General features: G+C 47.4%; 1 protein-coding gene across 1 annotated transcript; it reads left to right on the top strand.

Annotated features, from left to right (window-relative positions):
- Positions 1 to 5918: 5918 nt before the first annotated feature.
- On the top strand, positions 5919 to 7737 carry LOC119974964 (dehydrogenase/reductase SDR family member 4-like). Its single transcript, XM_038814354.1, has one exon. The coding sequence runs from the start codon at positions 6200 to 6202 to the stop codon at positions 6962 to 6964; it is 765 nt and encodes a 254-aa protein (XP_038670282.1). The 5' UTR covers positions 5919 to 6199; the 3' UTR covers positions 6965 to 7737.
- Positions 7738 to 13718: the final 5981 nt, after the last annotated feature.

Raw genomic sequence — 13718 nt, forward strand, 5'->3', positions numbered from 1 at the left:
TGGTGTCTGTTGTGGGCCACGTGTCTCTATGAAACATTGTGGAGGAATTGAGTGTGGTGTGGGACCCTCCTGTGTCCCAAAGAAATTCAGGACTGTCCCCGGACTTTGCCTGCTACGACCGGTCGACCAGACTTATCCCAAAGGGTGTCGCAGACCCAAGCTGGGGAGCCTGAACACCGTCAGTTGGTGCCGTTCATGTCTCCATTGTCTGAACGGGCACTAATGCTATGAATCGGCTTTGCCCTATTCCTATTTAGGGTGCCTGTCTGTTGGGCTCTCTGCTGTTTCTGTGGCACGTTGCACTCTCGTGCAAAGTGTCCTAACTGTCCACAGTTGTAACACTCCTGTGATTTGGGCTGGCGTGGGCTGTTCCTGCCCTCATTTACCCATGCGGGGTTCTGGTGCGCTTTTACTGTATGCATGTCTGCATCTGCCTGCTCTTCCTCGGGTCTGATAAATGCGGTTTGTTGTGTACGGATTGCTCCCAAATGCGGGACAACCTTTTCAAAATCCATTTTTCATTGTGGGCCTCGTCTGAGGGGTCATAATTTGCGCACGCTCTCTGTCCTGGCTCTGTTGCATGAGACCAGGATTCGAGTCCATATGGCCATGTTATCTGCGGACAAATGGGCGTGGGCTAATTCTCCAAAACTGCGGTAAAGTGAATCCACAAGCGTCCAGCAAACGCTGTGGGGTGCTCTGTCTTCTTTTGCCTACATTTGTTTAGGCCTTCTACCGGATCTCCCCTGTTGTAGCGATCGCATCAAGGATTGCTGTGTGCATCTCTTGAAGTGTGCCTCCTCCTACATTCTGTGGGTCAGGAAGGGCTGCCACGATTGATGGGTCGAGGCTTAAAACTGTGAGCTTTACCTGCTCTCTCTCGTCCAGGCCGTACATGGTGGCCTGCTGTTTAACTTTCGCGAAAAACTGGTGGGGGTCTGATGTGGGAAGGAACGGTGTAATTTTTCCACACGAGTCCCGTAATTGGGTCACGGTCAAGGGGGTTGTGTGGAGAAAATCTGCTTCTCCTTCTGCTGCGGCCCTGCAGTGTGTGGTTACTGGGTTCATGGGGGTATGTTCTGCCTGTTCAATGGGGGGTTGGGGTGCTCTCCTTTTCTGGGGTTTCTCCTGCGTACATGCTCCATGTACGTATCTATAGGCCGTTTCATTTAATTCCTGCCAATCGGGGCCGTTTTCCTGATCTAATTGGGGTCCGAATGTACTCTGAAATCCATTTTGAACTGAAAGCAGGGATTGCAATTCTGCAATTTGCTTCCGGCACTTTGCGTGGTCTACAGAGCTCTGCCTTTCTTCCGTTGTGGAAGCATGGAGTGCTCGTAGGGTTGCTTTCAAATCATTGCACTGTTTCTGTAATGTTTCTACCTGCCGCTCTGTTTCCTGTCTTACCAAGACCGCACATTGTGTGCCCTGGTAGGCCTTATCGTACTGCGTCTTGATGCTACTTAAGTGCGCGAGACAAGACCGGTGTGCCCTCTTGGCATCATCCACCTCTCTGTCATTTCCTGCTAACTTTGGAGCAGACTTTGGGCAGCACGGTAGCATGGTGGTTAGCATAAATGCTTCACAGCTCCAGGGTCCCAGGTTCGATTCCCGGCTGGGTCACTCTCTGTGTGGAGTCTGCACGTCCTCCGCGTGTGTGCGTGGGTTTCCTCCGGGTGCTCCGGTTTCCTCCCACTGTCCAAAGATGTGCGGTTAGGTGGATTGGCCATGATAAATTGCCCGTAATGTCCTAAAAAGTAAGGTTAAGGGGGGGATTGTTGGGTTCCGGGTATAGGGTGTATACGTGGGTTTGAGTAGGGTGATCATTGCTCGGCACAACATCGAGGGCCGAAGGGCCTGTTCTGTGCTGTACTGTTCTCTGTTCTCTCTCAAATCACTGTTCTCCTTCTCTATCTCACACACGTCTACGTTACTGGTTCTATCTCTCTCCTCTATCTCTTTACGGAGCGTCCAAATGACCTCCTTGGTGCCTCGCAATTGTGCCAGACAGGACACGGTTGCCACCGGCTAGCGAGCTTTTCCCAAGCTCTTCTTGTGGATCTCTGTCAGGTTCTCCCACCAAGTATGTCCTATACTCCCGGGAATTGTTTCCTCATTAGCGCAGAATTCACTCCAAAGGGGCCATCCTTTCCCTTTGAGATATTTCCTGATCTCTTCTTCCCAAACGGGACACTGTCCTACTCTGCTGGTTGCTGCGACCTCAAATTCCTGGGAGTTCATAAGGCTTTCCATTGCCTCCATTACCATCTTTTCTATCTCTGGGTTCTCTACTAAATTTTGAACAGGGGGTGATAAAGTGGTGATATAAACAAGCTTATTCTAATTTCCGGCCTACAAAACTCCCGAGTTTGACGCAACAAAATCTCTAGGTTTAACTTATATCCCTGTTAACACGCATGCATTAACACACTTCCGAATTCTGGAGGCTTGATCAGTACTGCTTAAACACTTGTGGTTTTTCTGTTTATAATTGGATATCTAATTCAATTTTGGGTTCTCTCGGAGTGGTGGGGCCACTTCTAAGTCGAGTCCCGTCAGATGTCGCCAGTAAATGTTGCTCATTATGCTCTCTCCTTAATTGGCTCTGTTTATGGCGGTTAATATGGTCACCGTCCTTAATTCTAATTATGCTTGCTCAAGAGTCGCCAGGTATCTTTCCGACACCACCACAAGGTTCAAAACCAAATACTGAACAAAGACTGGATACACCAGTTAGTAAGTTCAAAATCAATACTCATTTATTTACACAGTCAATTATACTCATGCACAAATTCTACTAACTGAACTATCACTACTACTAAAAGCCTATACTTTGCTTCGGGTGCCCAGTCAGAGGAACAATGGCCGTTGTCCGGTTCTGAGGCTGCTGGCATCGAACTTGTCTAGAATAGTAGGTAGGAGCGTCTATCTCATAGCGTGCGTTGACTTTGGACTTACTTGTCTGGTGCAGCTGCTAGGCAGGTCTCTCTCTGCTGAGAGCCAAGCCCAAGAAGAAAGATTCTCTCTTGGGAGCTTCTTCTTATACCACAAAGGGGCTTTGCGCGCTTTTGGGTGGGCCTTGAAGTTGGCCCCAATTAATTGGACCATATCCTAATCATTGGCATTGATTTCCTCCAATAAAGGGGTGGCTGCCCTGATCGCTGGGCGGGCCCTAGGTGACCGTTGGCCTGCTTTGTTTCAGTCTCCTATGGCGCCGGGGAGTCTGCTTAGGTATCGTTTGCTTAAACGTTTCTCTTTTGTCCCCAGAGATAGCTCATTAGTATGCTAATGGCTTTGCAGTATCAGTCTTGTCTGGGAGCTGCAAAATCCAATCAACAGACAAACCTTGCACCTGCTTGCTTTCTCAGCATTGTCCAATTTTCCCTTCATTCTCTACAAGTGTCCATTTTGTAATCGGGATGTGGCCACCCCAGGTGGCTACAGACTGAAGGGACGATGCTTTAAAATTGAGTTGAGGAGGAATTACTTCAGCCAGAGGGTGGTGAATCTGTGGAATACTTTGCCACAGAAGGCTGTGGAGGCCAAATCACTGAGTGTCTTTAATCCAAATAATACTGCATCCGCCATTGATTTGCCCGCTCGCCCCACCTGTCCAGATCATGCTGTAGGATCTCTGCATCCTCATCACAATTCACTATCCCACCCAACTTGGTATCATCTGCAAACTTTGAGATGTTACATCCAAATCATTAATATATATTGTGAATAGCTGGGGTCCGAGCACCAATCCCTGTAGCTTCCCACTAGTTACTGTCTGCCAATTTGAGAAGGACCCATTCATCCCGACTCTTTGTTTCCTCTCTGCCAACCAGTTTTCTATTCACCTCAATACATTTCCCCCAATCCCATGCGTTTATTTTGCACAATAATCTCTGATGCGGGACTTTGTCAAACGCCTTCTGAAAGTCCGAATATACCACATCGACTGGTTCCCCCTTGTCAACTGTACTGGTTACATCTTCAAAGAATTCCAACAGATTTGTCAAGCATTATTTTCCCTTCATAAATCCATGCTGACTCTGACTGATTCTGTCACTGCTTTCTAAATGTTCCCCTATAAAGTCCTTGATAACGGATTCAAGCATTTTCCCCACTACCGATGTTAGGTTTACTGGTCTATAATTCCCTGCTTTCTCTCGACCTCCCTTTTTGAATATTGGAGTGACATGAGCTATCCTCCAATCTGCAGGGACAGTTCCAGCATCTATAGAATCCCAGAAGATGACCACCAATGCATCCACTATTTCCAGAGCCACCTCCTTAAGCACTCGAGGATGCAGATTCTCAGGCCCTGGGGATTTATCTGCCTTCAATCCCATCAATTTTCCCAGCACCATTTCTCTACTAATGTTCTCAGTTCTTCCCTCTCACTAAACCTTTCATTCGCCAACATTTCTGGTATCTGATTTGTGTCCTCTTTTTGTGAAGGCAGAAACAAAGTATGTATTCAATTGCTCAGCCATTTATTTGTCCCTTATTATGCATTCCCGTTTCTGTCTGTAGGGAGTTTACATTTGTCTTTGCCAATCACTTTCTCTTCACATATCTATAGAAACTCTTTGTGTCAATCTTTATGTTCCCTGCAAGCTTCCTTTCGTACTGTATTTTCCCCTTCTTAATCAATCCCTTTGTCCTTCTTTGCTGAATTCTAAACTGTTACCAATCCTCAGACCTATTATTTTTCTGGCCAATCTGTATGCTTCTTCCTTGGATCAGGTACTATTTCTAATTTCCTTTGTAAGCCATAGATTGGCCCTCTTACCCCTTGCTTTTCTGTCAGACAGGATTGAATAGTAACAAATTAACAAATAACTAAAATGTCTAAGATGAATACAGTTGGGAATAACGTCTGTCACTAACTTACACAAAAATACAGCAGAGCTATATCTAACGCGACTGATAACAACTCCTGACAAGCACCTTCAGAAGCAGCACATGGTGCATCTTTGGTCCTGGGACTCTGTACTCACCCCACCTACTGATCGGATGGTAGAACTACAACAATAAAACATATAACATATACACTTGCAGATCTTAGAATTTGATGATGAACTGCTCGTATTATCTCCAGATGGTCGTATACCTATCATCACAGTCAGGAGAATGGGGTGAGAAATAGATCAGCCATGATGGAATGGCAGAGCAGACTCGATGGGCCGAATGGCCTAATTCTGCTCCTACGTCTTATGGACAAGAGTCCTCAGCAAATTCTTTTCACAGGCACTTCAAGGCTTGCAAACCTCACACTATCCAAGTTGTTGCTACATCTTTTGACGACATCTCCCATCTTCCAGCAATCATATTATTATACGGCCCATTAATAAAACTGCATCTCCTGACTCCGTATCACAGTTGAGCACCCTATGTGCAAAGTTATCCATCATCCTGGCTTGTAGTTCAAGGCTTATCAAAGAAAATAAGTAGTTTTAAAAAATAACTTTTATTTGAGCAGTCTAGTCTGAAATACAAAAATAGCGATTATACACAAAACACCAGAATATGGCTTGCTTTGAGCAACATGAAAACAAATTTAGAAACAAATCCGTAGTTAACAATATTAATACTGAACACTATTGATCATGTTTCTGACTGAATCAAAGTACAATCATGCTTAATTTTAACTTGAGGTCTATAAAACAATATTTAAATATTCAATATTAATCAATATTAATAATCAATATTAATACAAACTAATAAATTCAAGAGCAAAGCAGAAATAAAATACGATAATATAAAATTGTAAAAAATGAGTGCAGTTTGTAGAGATAAGGGCGCAGGTACTGGCTTCAGTGGAAAGATGGAGGCGTTCGCTTTTCAGAAAATGCGGGCGGACCGGAAGGAGAATGGACGGCGGAAGGGAAAAAAGGTGACGCCGTCCGCCGAGTGTGGGTAGCCCCGCCTGCCAGCCTCGCGCCCGCCCCCTCCCCCTTCTCTGGCGGATGAACCACTTTGGGTCGGGAGAGACTCCCAGCTGACGTTCTTGTGGTTGTCATCTGATTGGACGAAGCAAGCGAGGTGACGTCATCCTTTGCGCGCTCGGGTTTAGATTGGTCGAACTGTCACCACGCTGGTTGAGGGCACGTGACCAGGAGCAAGGTGTGGTCTGGCAGGAAGTAACAACCTGAGATCTGCTGAGTATTCCCAGCATTTCCTACTTTTAATCCACTTTCCTGACACCATGCAGCTGGGAGTGTTGAGTGGCAAGGTAGCCGTGGTCACCGCCTCCACCAAGGGGATTGGATTGGCTATCGCCCGCCGCATGGCCCGAGATGGTGCCCAGGTCATGATCAGCAGTCGGAAGCAGGACAGTGTGGACCAAGCCCTAGGGCAGCTGTTGGCTGAGGGTCTGAGTGTCTCGGGCATTGTCTGCCATGTGGGAAAAAAGGGTGACCTGGAGCTGCTGGTCAATGAGACGCTGAGGCGCCATGGAAGGATCGACATCCTGGTCTCCAATGCAGCGACCAATCCATTTATTGGGAGGATATTGGACTGCCCAGAGGAGGTCTGGGACAAAACCTTCGAGGTCAACGTCAAGGCGCCTTTCCTCCTGACCAAGCTGGTGGTACCACACATGGAGCTACAGGGTGGGGGCTCCATAGTGCTGGTGGGCTCTGTCGTTGGCTATCGGCCTTTCCCCACTATTGGTGTGTACAGTATCAGCAAGACAGCGCTGCTGGGCCTGACCAAGGTGCTGGCTGATGAACTGGCTCCTGCCAACATCCGTGTCAATGGCATTGCCCCGGGTCTCATCAAGACCCAGTTTAGCGCTTTCCTGTGGTCGGATGACAACTCGCGACAACAGTTTGAGAAGATAATTTCAATGCGTCGGCTTGGTGAGCCAGAGGAGTGCGCCGGCACTGTCTCCTTCCTCTGCTCACAGGATGCTACCTACATCACTGGAGAGACTATCGTCATGTCTGGAGGTTTTCACTGTCGGCTGTGAGCCAATCTGGGATGTTTTCCATGACTTCCAAATCTTCCTTTCCAAGATTATTCATGCTTCTCATCTCTAATCTTCTGCCGTCCTCACACCAACGGTCATTTATGTGTTCTTTTTACTCTGGCCTCATACATATTTGTCACTCCTTCATTCTACACTATCTCCCTAACCTCTTGCAATCCTCTGTGAACTCTGTATTCTTCTAACTCAAGCTTGTTGCACTTTATTCACCCTCCATTGATTGGAAGTCATGCCTTCTGCTGCTTCAGCCTTAATAATTAAAATTTCTGAACTTCTATCCTCTCTCAGTCCTCCTCATTAGATACTCATTAATACCTCCTTTTTTGATCAATGTGCGTTAATATTGATTTGTGATCATCATTGCCAAATTTTGTCTGATTTTTCTCTTCGAAGCTTTATTTGATAATTTACCTACATTAAGTGCATGATGCAATGTGATTTGTGACTTCATATTTCAACACATAACTAATATTTACTTGCCCTCTGAAGTGGCCTGACAACTCCATTGCATCACATTTCTTGTTCATTGTGCGTGTTCTGAATTGAGGAAATTTTGGAAAATCATAACAAATATCTCCACAGCTACCTCTTTAAACCCTAGAATGTAGAGCATCAGTTCCAAGGGATTCCTTCACTCTGAACATAATCGTTGGCCATATTCAGTTGAAACTGTTTTCTCCCAGAATGAAATATGCTCAAACCTTCTTTCCTCGGAATAAAGAGCTAAGAAGGCATTAAATTAGTTTTGTCAACTATTTTCACATTCCGATATGTCATTATACAAATAATGGGGGTGGCGTGGTAGCATAGTGGTTAGAACTGTCGCTTCACAGCTCCAGGGTCCCGGGTTCCATTCGCAGCTTGGGTCACTGTCTGGGCGGAGTCTGCGCATTCTCCCCGTGTCTGCATGGGTTTCCTCCAAGTGCTCCGGTTTCCTCCCACAGCCCAAGGCAGATAAGGTGGATTGGACATGCTAAATTGCCCTTAGTATCCAAAAAGGTTAGGTTGGATTACGGGGATAGCGTGGAGCTGTATGCTTAAGTAAGGTGCTTTTTCAATGGGCCGTGTAGACCCGATGGGCTGAATGGTCTCCTTCTGCATTGTAAATTCTATGATTCTAAATATATATTGTCCACTAAAGTATTGTTGAAAATGCAGAAAGATGTGTCATTTGAAACATGGAAGTCTGGCAATATCTGGTCTGAGAGAAACATGAGAGGATACAGGGAAAGAGCCCATGAAGGGTTAATAGCAGCTGCAAAGAGCAGGATTATAAAATGCAGATCCTTTCTCTCAAGCAGGCTTAGCAAACACACATTCTTGTATTAAGCTAAAACAGTGGCTCATACCTTCATTGAAAGTAACTATCTTAGGAAGCATCTGGAAAAGCATGGATGAGAGTTTCAATTGAATTAAGTGATGAATGTTTAAAACAGGCAGGTCTTTCAAGTCATAACCAAGTGAAATTTTAGCATACAGCTAAAAGCAAATGTTTCACACCTTCATTTCTACCCGCACAAATGCAATCTGACCTGCTGAATATTTCCAGCAGATTGTATTTTTGAAAGAACTTGCTCCTGTTGTCTTGTTTTATCACAATTTCTATTTGTGCTTTCTCATGCTAATCAGCGCAGCCTGCCCCCTCCTCTCAGTTTGAAATCATGTCTGCTGGGTGACTGTTACACAGATGAGGTGGCCATTAGGCTTGTGTTATTCCTCGTGTCTTAATAAAGCTCGTAGTCTCAAATGTGGAGAAGATGCTTTATTGTGAATTTGTTCTCTCTTCAGAGCTTAACTTATGGCTACCTCAAATGCTGCTTGTTTGTGTCTGTGTCCTGCTTTCAGTTCTGCCTTCCGTGAAGTGTGTCGTCACTTCCTGTCCCTGTGTATATATAGCTCTCCCGTGCTCCCTCTAGTGCTTGCTCAGTTGTATTGCATCTACTCAGATCTACGATCACCACAAGGCTAAGGAGAAACTTGCGTGTCCTGAGACATTGGAATAGGCGAGGCATTATTTGTGTCAGCACTGATTGACATGACCAATAGGAACATAGCACCAGGGCTTGACATCAGGTAAATGATGGGACATGACTGCTCCAAACAATGGGGAACAGCGGTGCAGTGAGAAGGAAATAGAAATGAGTTGGGAAAAGATGGCACTGTTTACTGTGTGTGGGTTTTCTAAAGGCCTTCCCATTTTATTCTGTTCCTTGTTTCGAGCCCTTGGTTGTGGCACTTTGTAGCCCTGTTCCTTTTCTTGCCTCTTTTGTCCCTCCTTCTTTGCATCCCCACTCCCCGGTCTCTCACTCCCTGTGTATCCTCCGTCCCCGGTCTCTCCCTTTTCCCTCCTCCCACGTATACCCCTCCTTTGCCCCTGTCTCCCCTGTCTGGAGCCTTCCCCTCTGTTGGGGGCGCACTGCGGCCCTGCTTTGTTGCGTGCCCCCGGCGCTAACTTTCCTGCTAGTACGGTGGCCCCCCTCTCGGGGTTTACTGTCTCGCTTCTCCCCTGCCTGGCCTCTGCGGTTGTCTGCCCGCTCTTCCCCCATCCTACCCTGCACCCCTCTCGCCTGCTCTCCCTTCTCCATTACTCTGGCCTCCCACCTGGAGCAGTCCCTCGGGCAGTGGTTTGCTCTTTGTTCAGGGTGCTCTTGCCGTGGCGGGGGGGCCTGGCATTGCCTCACCCCTCTCCACCCACCCCCGTCGGTGTGTCATTGCCCCTTGCCAGGGGTCCCTCGTCCCTACCCTCGCTGGTGGTTTTCCAGCCCGTGCTCCTCGACAAACTTGTTTGCCTCAGCGGGGGCTGTAAAGAAATATTCCCTGTCTTGGTATGTGACCCAGAGTTTCGCTGGGTACAGCATACCAAAACGCATGTTGCTCCTGTGACGAGCGGCTTTCGCTCTATTGAACTCTGCCAGTCTCCTGGCTATATCTGCCCCAATATCCTCATAAATTCGAATGGTGTGTCCTTCCCATTTGCAGGCTCTATTTTTCCTGGCCCAGCGCAGGATTGTCTGCGTATCCTGGTACCGGTGCAGTTTAGCTATGACTGCTCTCGGGTGGTCTGCCTTGGGCTTCGGGCGCAGCGACCGATGTGCTCTGTCCATTTCTGGTGGATTGGGAAAGGTTTTCCTCCCCACTAAGTTGCCCAGCATCTCGGCCACGTATGCTATGGGGTTTCTACCCTCGATCCCCTCTGGCAGGCCCACTATCCTGACATTTTGCCTTCGTGAGCGGTTTTCCTGGTCGTCTACTCTGCCCTTCAGGCTCCCCTGTGTTGCGCCCAGTCTCATCACCTCCTTCTCCAGGGCCGTGACCCAGTCGCTCATGTCAGTCGCTGCTTTCTCCAGCTCCTTAATGGTCGCCTCCTGGGCTTCCAGTTTCTCCCTTTGGGCATCCACTTTCTCCTGCTGCACCCCTGACATGGCCCTGGGCACTGCTGCCTGCACTGCGGCCTCTATGTCTGCCTTTGCCTCTACCTTGATTACCTGCTGATGCTCCCTCAGCGCCTCGGTAAAGGCTGCCTTCCAATTCCAGCCCCCCGCCCCCGGCCCCGGGGGAGAGGGCACCTGTCTGTCCAGCTCTTTTTGATGCGGTGATACTTCCGTTCTGTCGCTTCATGCGCTAATTCGCTCACCTGAGCTGGCTCGCCCATTGCCCCGTCTGCATCTGGTGCCCCTTCTCCCTCTGCTTTGGCTCCCTTCTGGTATTTTTTTCTCCCCCTTCCCTTTCATCTTTTCTTCTCCCCTTGTTTTTCTTTTCCCCCCTTTTCCGCACCCTATTTTTATTTTGTTTCTTCTCTCCTCCCTTCTTTTCTTTACCACTTTATTTTTTCTCTTTTATAAAACTCTTCTCAGGTGGGCTTGTTTTGGGTGAGAAAAAAAGAGAGAAAATAATATATTTATCCCCCCGCCCACTCTTTAACAGTTTTCGTTTCAGAGTTTTGTTTTTGCAAGAGTTCTTTTTCCTTCCTTTTCCCTCACTCACCCAGGGTCGAGAGAGAGAGGCTTCTGGTCCGGATTTCCTTTGTTCCTGCCTCGTGGTGGTGACTGTCGGCGGTGGGGGGGGGGGGTTGTTGGGTCGGTCCCCGCTGCTGTCCCCGCTGCTCTGTCCGGGCCGCCGCACCCCGCGCTCGCCCGGTGGGGGTGGTTGGGTCGCTGGCCGCTCCTCCGTTCCCTCCTCTCCGCAGGCTCGGCCCCGCGTCGGTCCGGGCTGCTGCCGCTCCACTCCTGGCCTGCGCTCTGGTGCCCTACCGCCGCTGCTGCTGCCGCCGGATCGCTCCACCGCCGAGGTTCCCCTGCCACTAATTTTGCGGAGGGGTTCGACTCTTCCCCTTCCTTCCTCTTCCCACTGCGGAGAGCCCCCCCAAATACAGGCCCCGACCTCGTTGACCCGCGGGAGCCCCCTTCTGTGCGACCGCTCCGCTCGCCGACCGGAAGTCTTCCCATCAATTCAAATATTACCCCCAAAGAATACAACACTATGTAATCCTTAATAACTTCCCAAACAACATCCAGAAGACAGAAGAAACACCTATTAACAGAAGCACATTAGGTTTACATTCACTGCTGAGAACATTTATAATTCTGAATTCACCAACTGATCAAGAGATAGTCTTTTCAGGACTTTTACGGGGAACTGTACTGGTTGGAGCCAACGGGGGAGAGGAGGGGAATGGAGAGGTTCCTCGACGGGCTTTCTTTCCCGAAGGTGCAGGTGGAGGGGTTGGGTGCGCCGATTGAGCTGGAGGAGCTAGTTAAGGGGATCGAGCAGATGCAGTCAGGGAAGGCACCTGGGGTAACTTAGTAATTCACACTGTATTTACCAATACCATTGTAAGCGCAGTAACGTTATCCGACCACTAGGGGGAGTAGCTCTGGGAATGCTCAGGAGTTTGTACAGGGCTCCACCTTTGGCTCCGCCCACGACTCCTCCCCCTGGACTACTCTATAAATACCCTTGTCCAGAGCCAGCCTACAGTTCATCGAGAGTTCAACGGGTAACAGGCTGGCTCTGTTGTAGATAAAAACCACTGTTCAAATCTTAAAGTGTCTACAAGTGTCCATTTTGTAATCGGGATGTGGCCACCCCAGGTGGCTACAGACTGAAGGGACGATGCTTTAAAATTGAGTTGAGGAGGAATTACTTCAGCCAGAGGGTGGTGAATCTGTGGAATACTTTGCCACAGAAGGCTGTGGAGGCCAAATCACTGAGTGTCTTTAATCCAAATAATACTGCATCCGCCATTGATTTGCCCGCTCGCCCCACCTGTCCAGATCATGCTGTAGGATCTCTGCATCCTCATCACAATTCACTATCCCACCCAACTTGGTATCATCTGCAAACTTTGAGATGTTACATCCAAATCATTAATATATATTGTGAATAGCTGGGGTCCGAGCACCAATCCCTGTAGCTTCCCACTAGTTACTGTCTGCCAATTTGAGAAGGACCCATTCATCCCGACTCTTTGTTTCCTCTCTGCCAACCAGTTTTCTATTCACCTCAATACATTTCCCCCAATCCCATGCGCTTTTATTTTGCACAATAATCTCTGATGCGGGACTTTGTCAAACGCCTTCTGAAAGTCCGAATATACCACATCGACTGGTTCCCCCTTGTCAACTGTACTGGTTACATCTTCAAAGAATTCCAACAGATTTGTCAAGCATTATTTTCCCTTCATAAATCCATGCTGACTCTGACTGATTCTGTCACTGCTTTCTAAATGTTCCCCTATAAAGTCCTTGATAACGGATTCAAGCATTTTCCCCACTACCGATGTTAGGTTTACTGGTCTATAATTCCCTGCTTTCTCTCGACCTCCCTTTTTGAATATTGGAGTGACATGAGCTATCCTCCAATCTGCAGGGACAGTTCCAGCATCTATAGAATCCCAGAAGATGACCACCAATGCATCCACTATTTCCAGAGCCACCTCCTTAAGCACTCGAGGATGCAGATTCTCAGGCCCTGGGGATTTATCTGCCTTCAATCCCATCAATTTTCCCAGCACCATTTCTCTACTAATGTTCTCAGTTCTTCCCTCTCACTAAACCTTTCATTCGCCAACATTTCTGGTATCTGATTTGTGTCCTCTTTTTGTGAAGGCAGAAACAAAGTATGTATTCAATTGCTCAGCCATTTATTTGTCCCTTATTATGCATTCCCGTTTCTGTCTGTAGGGAGTTTACATTTGTCTTTGCCAATCACTTTCTCTTCACATATCTATAGAAACTCTTTGTGTCAATCTTTATGTTCCCTGCAAGCTTCCTTTCGTACTGTATTTTCTCCCTTCTTAATCAATCCCTTTGTCCTTCTTTGCTGAATTCTAAACTGTTACCAATCCTCAGACCTATTATTTTTCTGGCCAATCTGTATGCTTCTTCCTTGGATCAGGTACTATTTCTAATTTCCTTTGTAAGCCATAGATTGGCCCTCTTACCCCTTGCTTTTCTGTCAGACAGGAATTGAATAGTAACGAATTAACAAATAACTAAAATGTCTAAGATGAATACAGTTGGGAATAACGTCTATCACTAACTTACACAAAAATACAGCAGAGCAATATCTAACGCGACTGATAACAACTCCTGACAAGCACCTTCGGAAGCAGCACATGGTGCATCTTTGGTCCTGGGACTCTGTACTCACCCCACCTACTGGTCGGATGGTAGAACTACAACAATAAAACATATAACTTATACACTTGCAGATCTTAGAATTTGATGATGAACTG

The sequence above is a fragment of the Scyliorhinus canicula genome, chromosome 12 (genome assembly GCF_902713615.1).
Source record: "Scyliorhinus canicula chromosome 12, sScyCan1.1, whole genome shotgun sequence".
Lineage (NCBI taxonomy): Eukaryota > Metazoa > Chordata > Chondrichthyes > Carcharhiniformes > Scyliorhinidae > Scyliorhinus > Scyliorhinus canicula.

What these genes read in the sequence shown, in the direction of transcription:
- LOC119974964 (XM_038814354.1), top strand. Translation starts at nt 6,200, where the DNA reads ATGCAGCTGGGAGTGTTGAGTGGCAAGGTAGCCGTGGTCACCGCCTCC.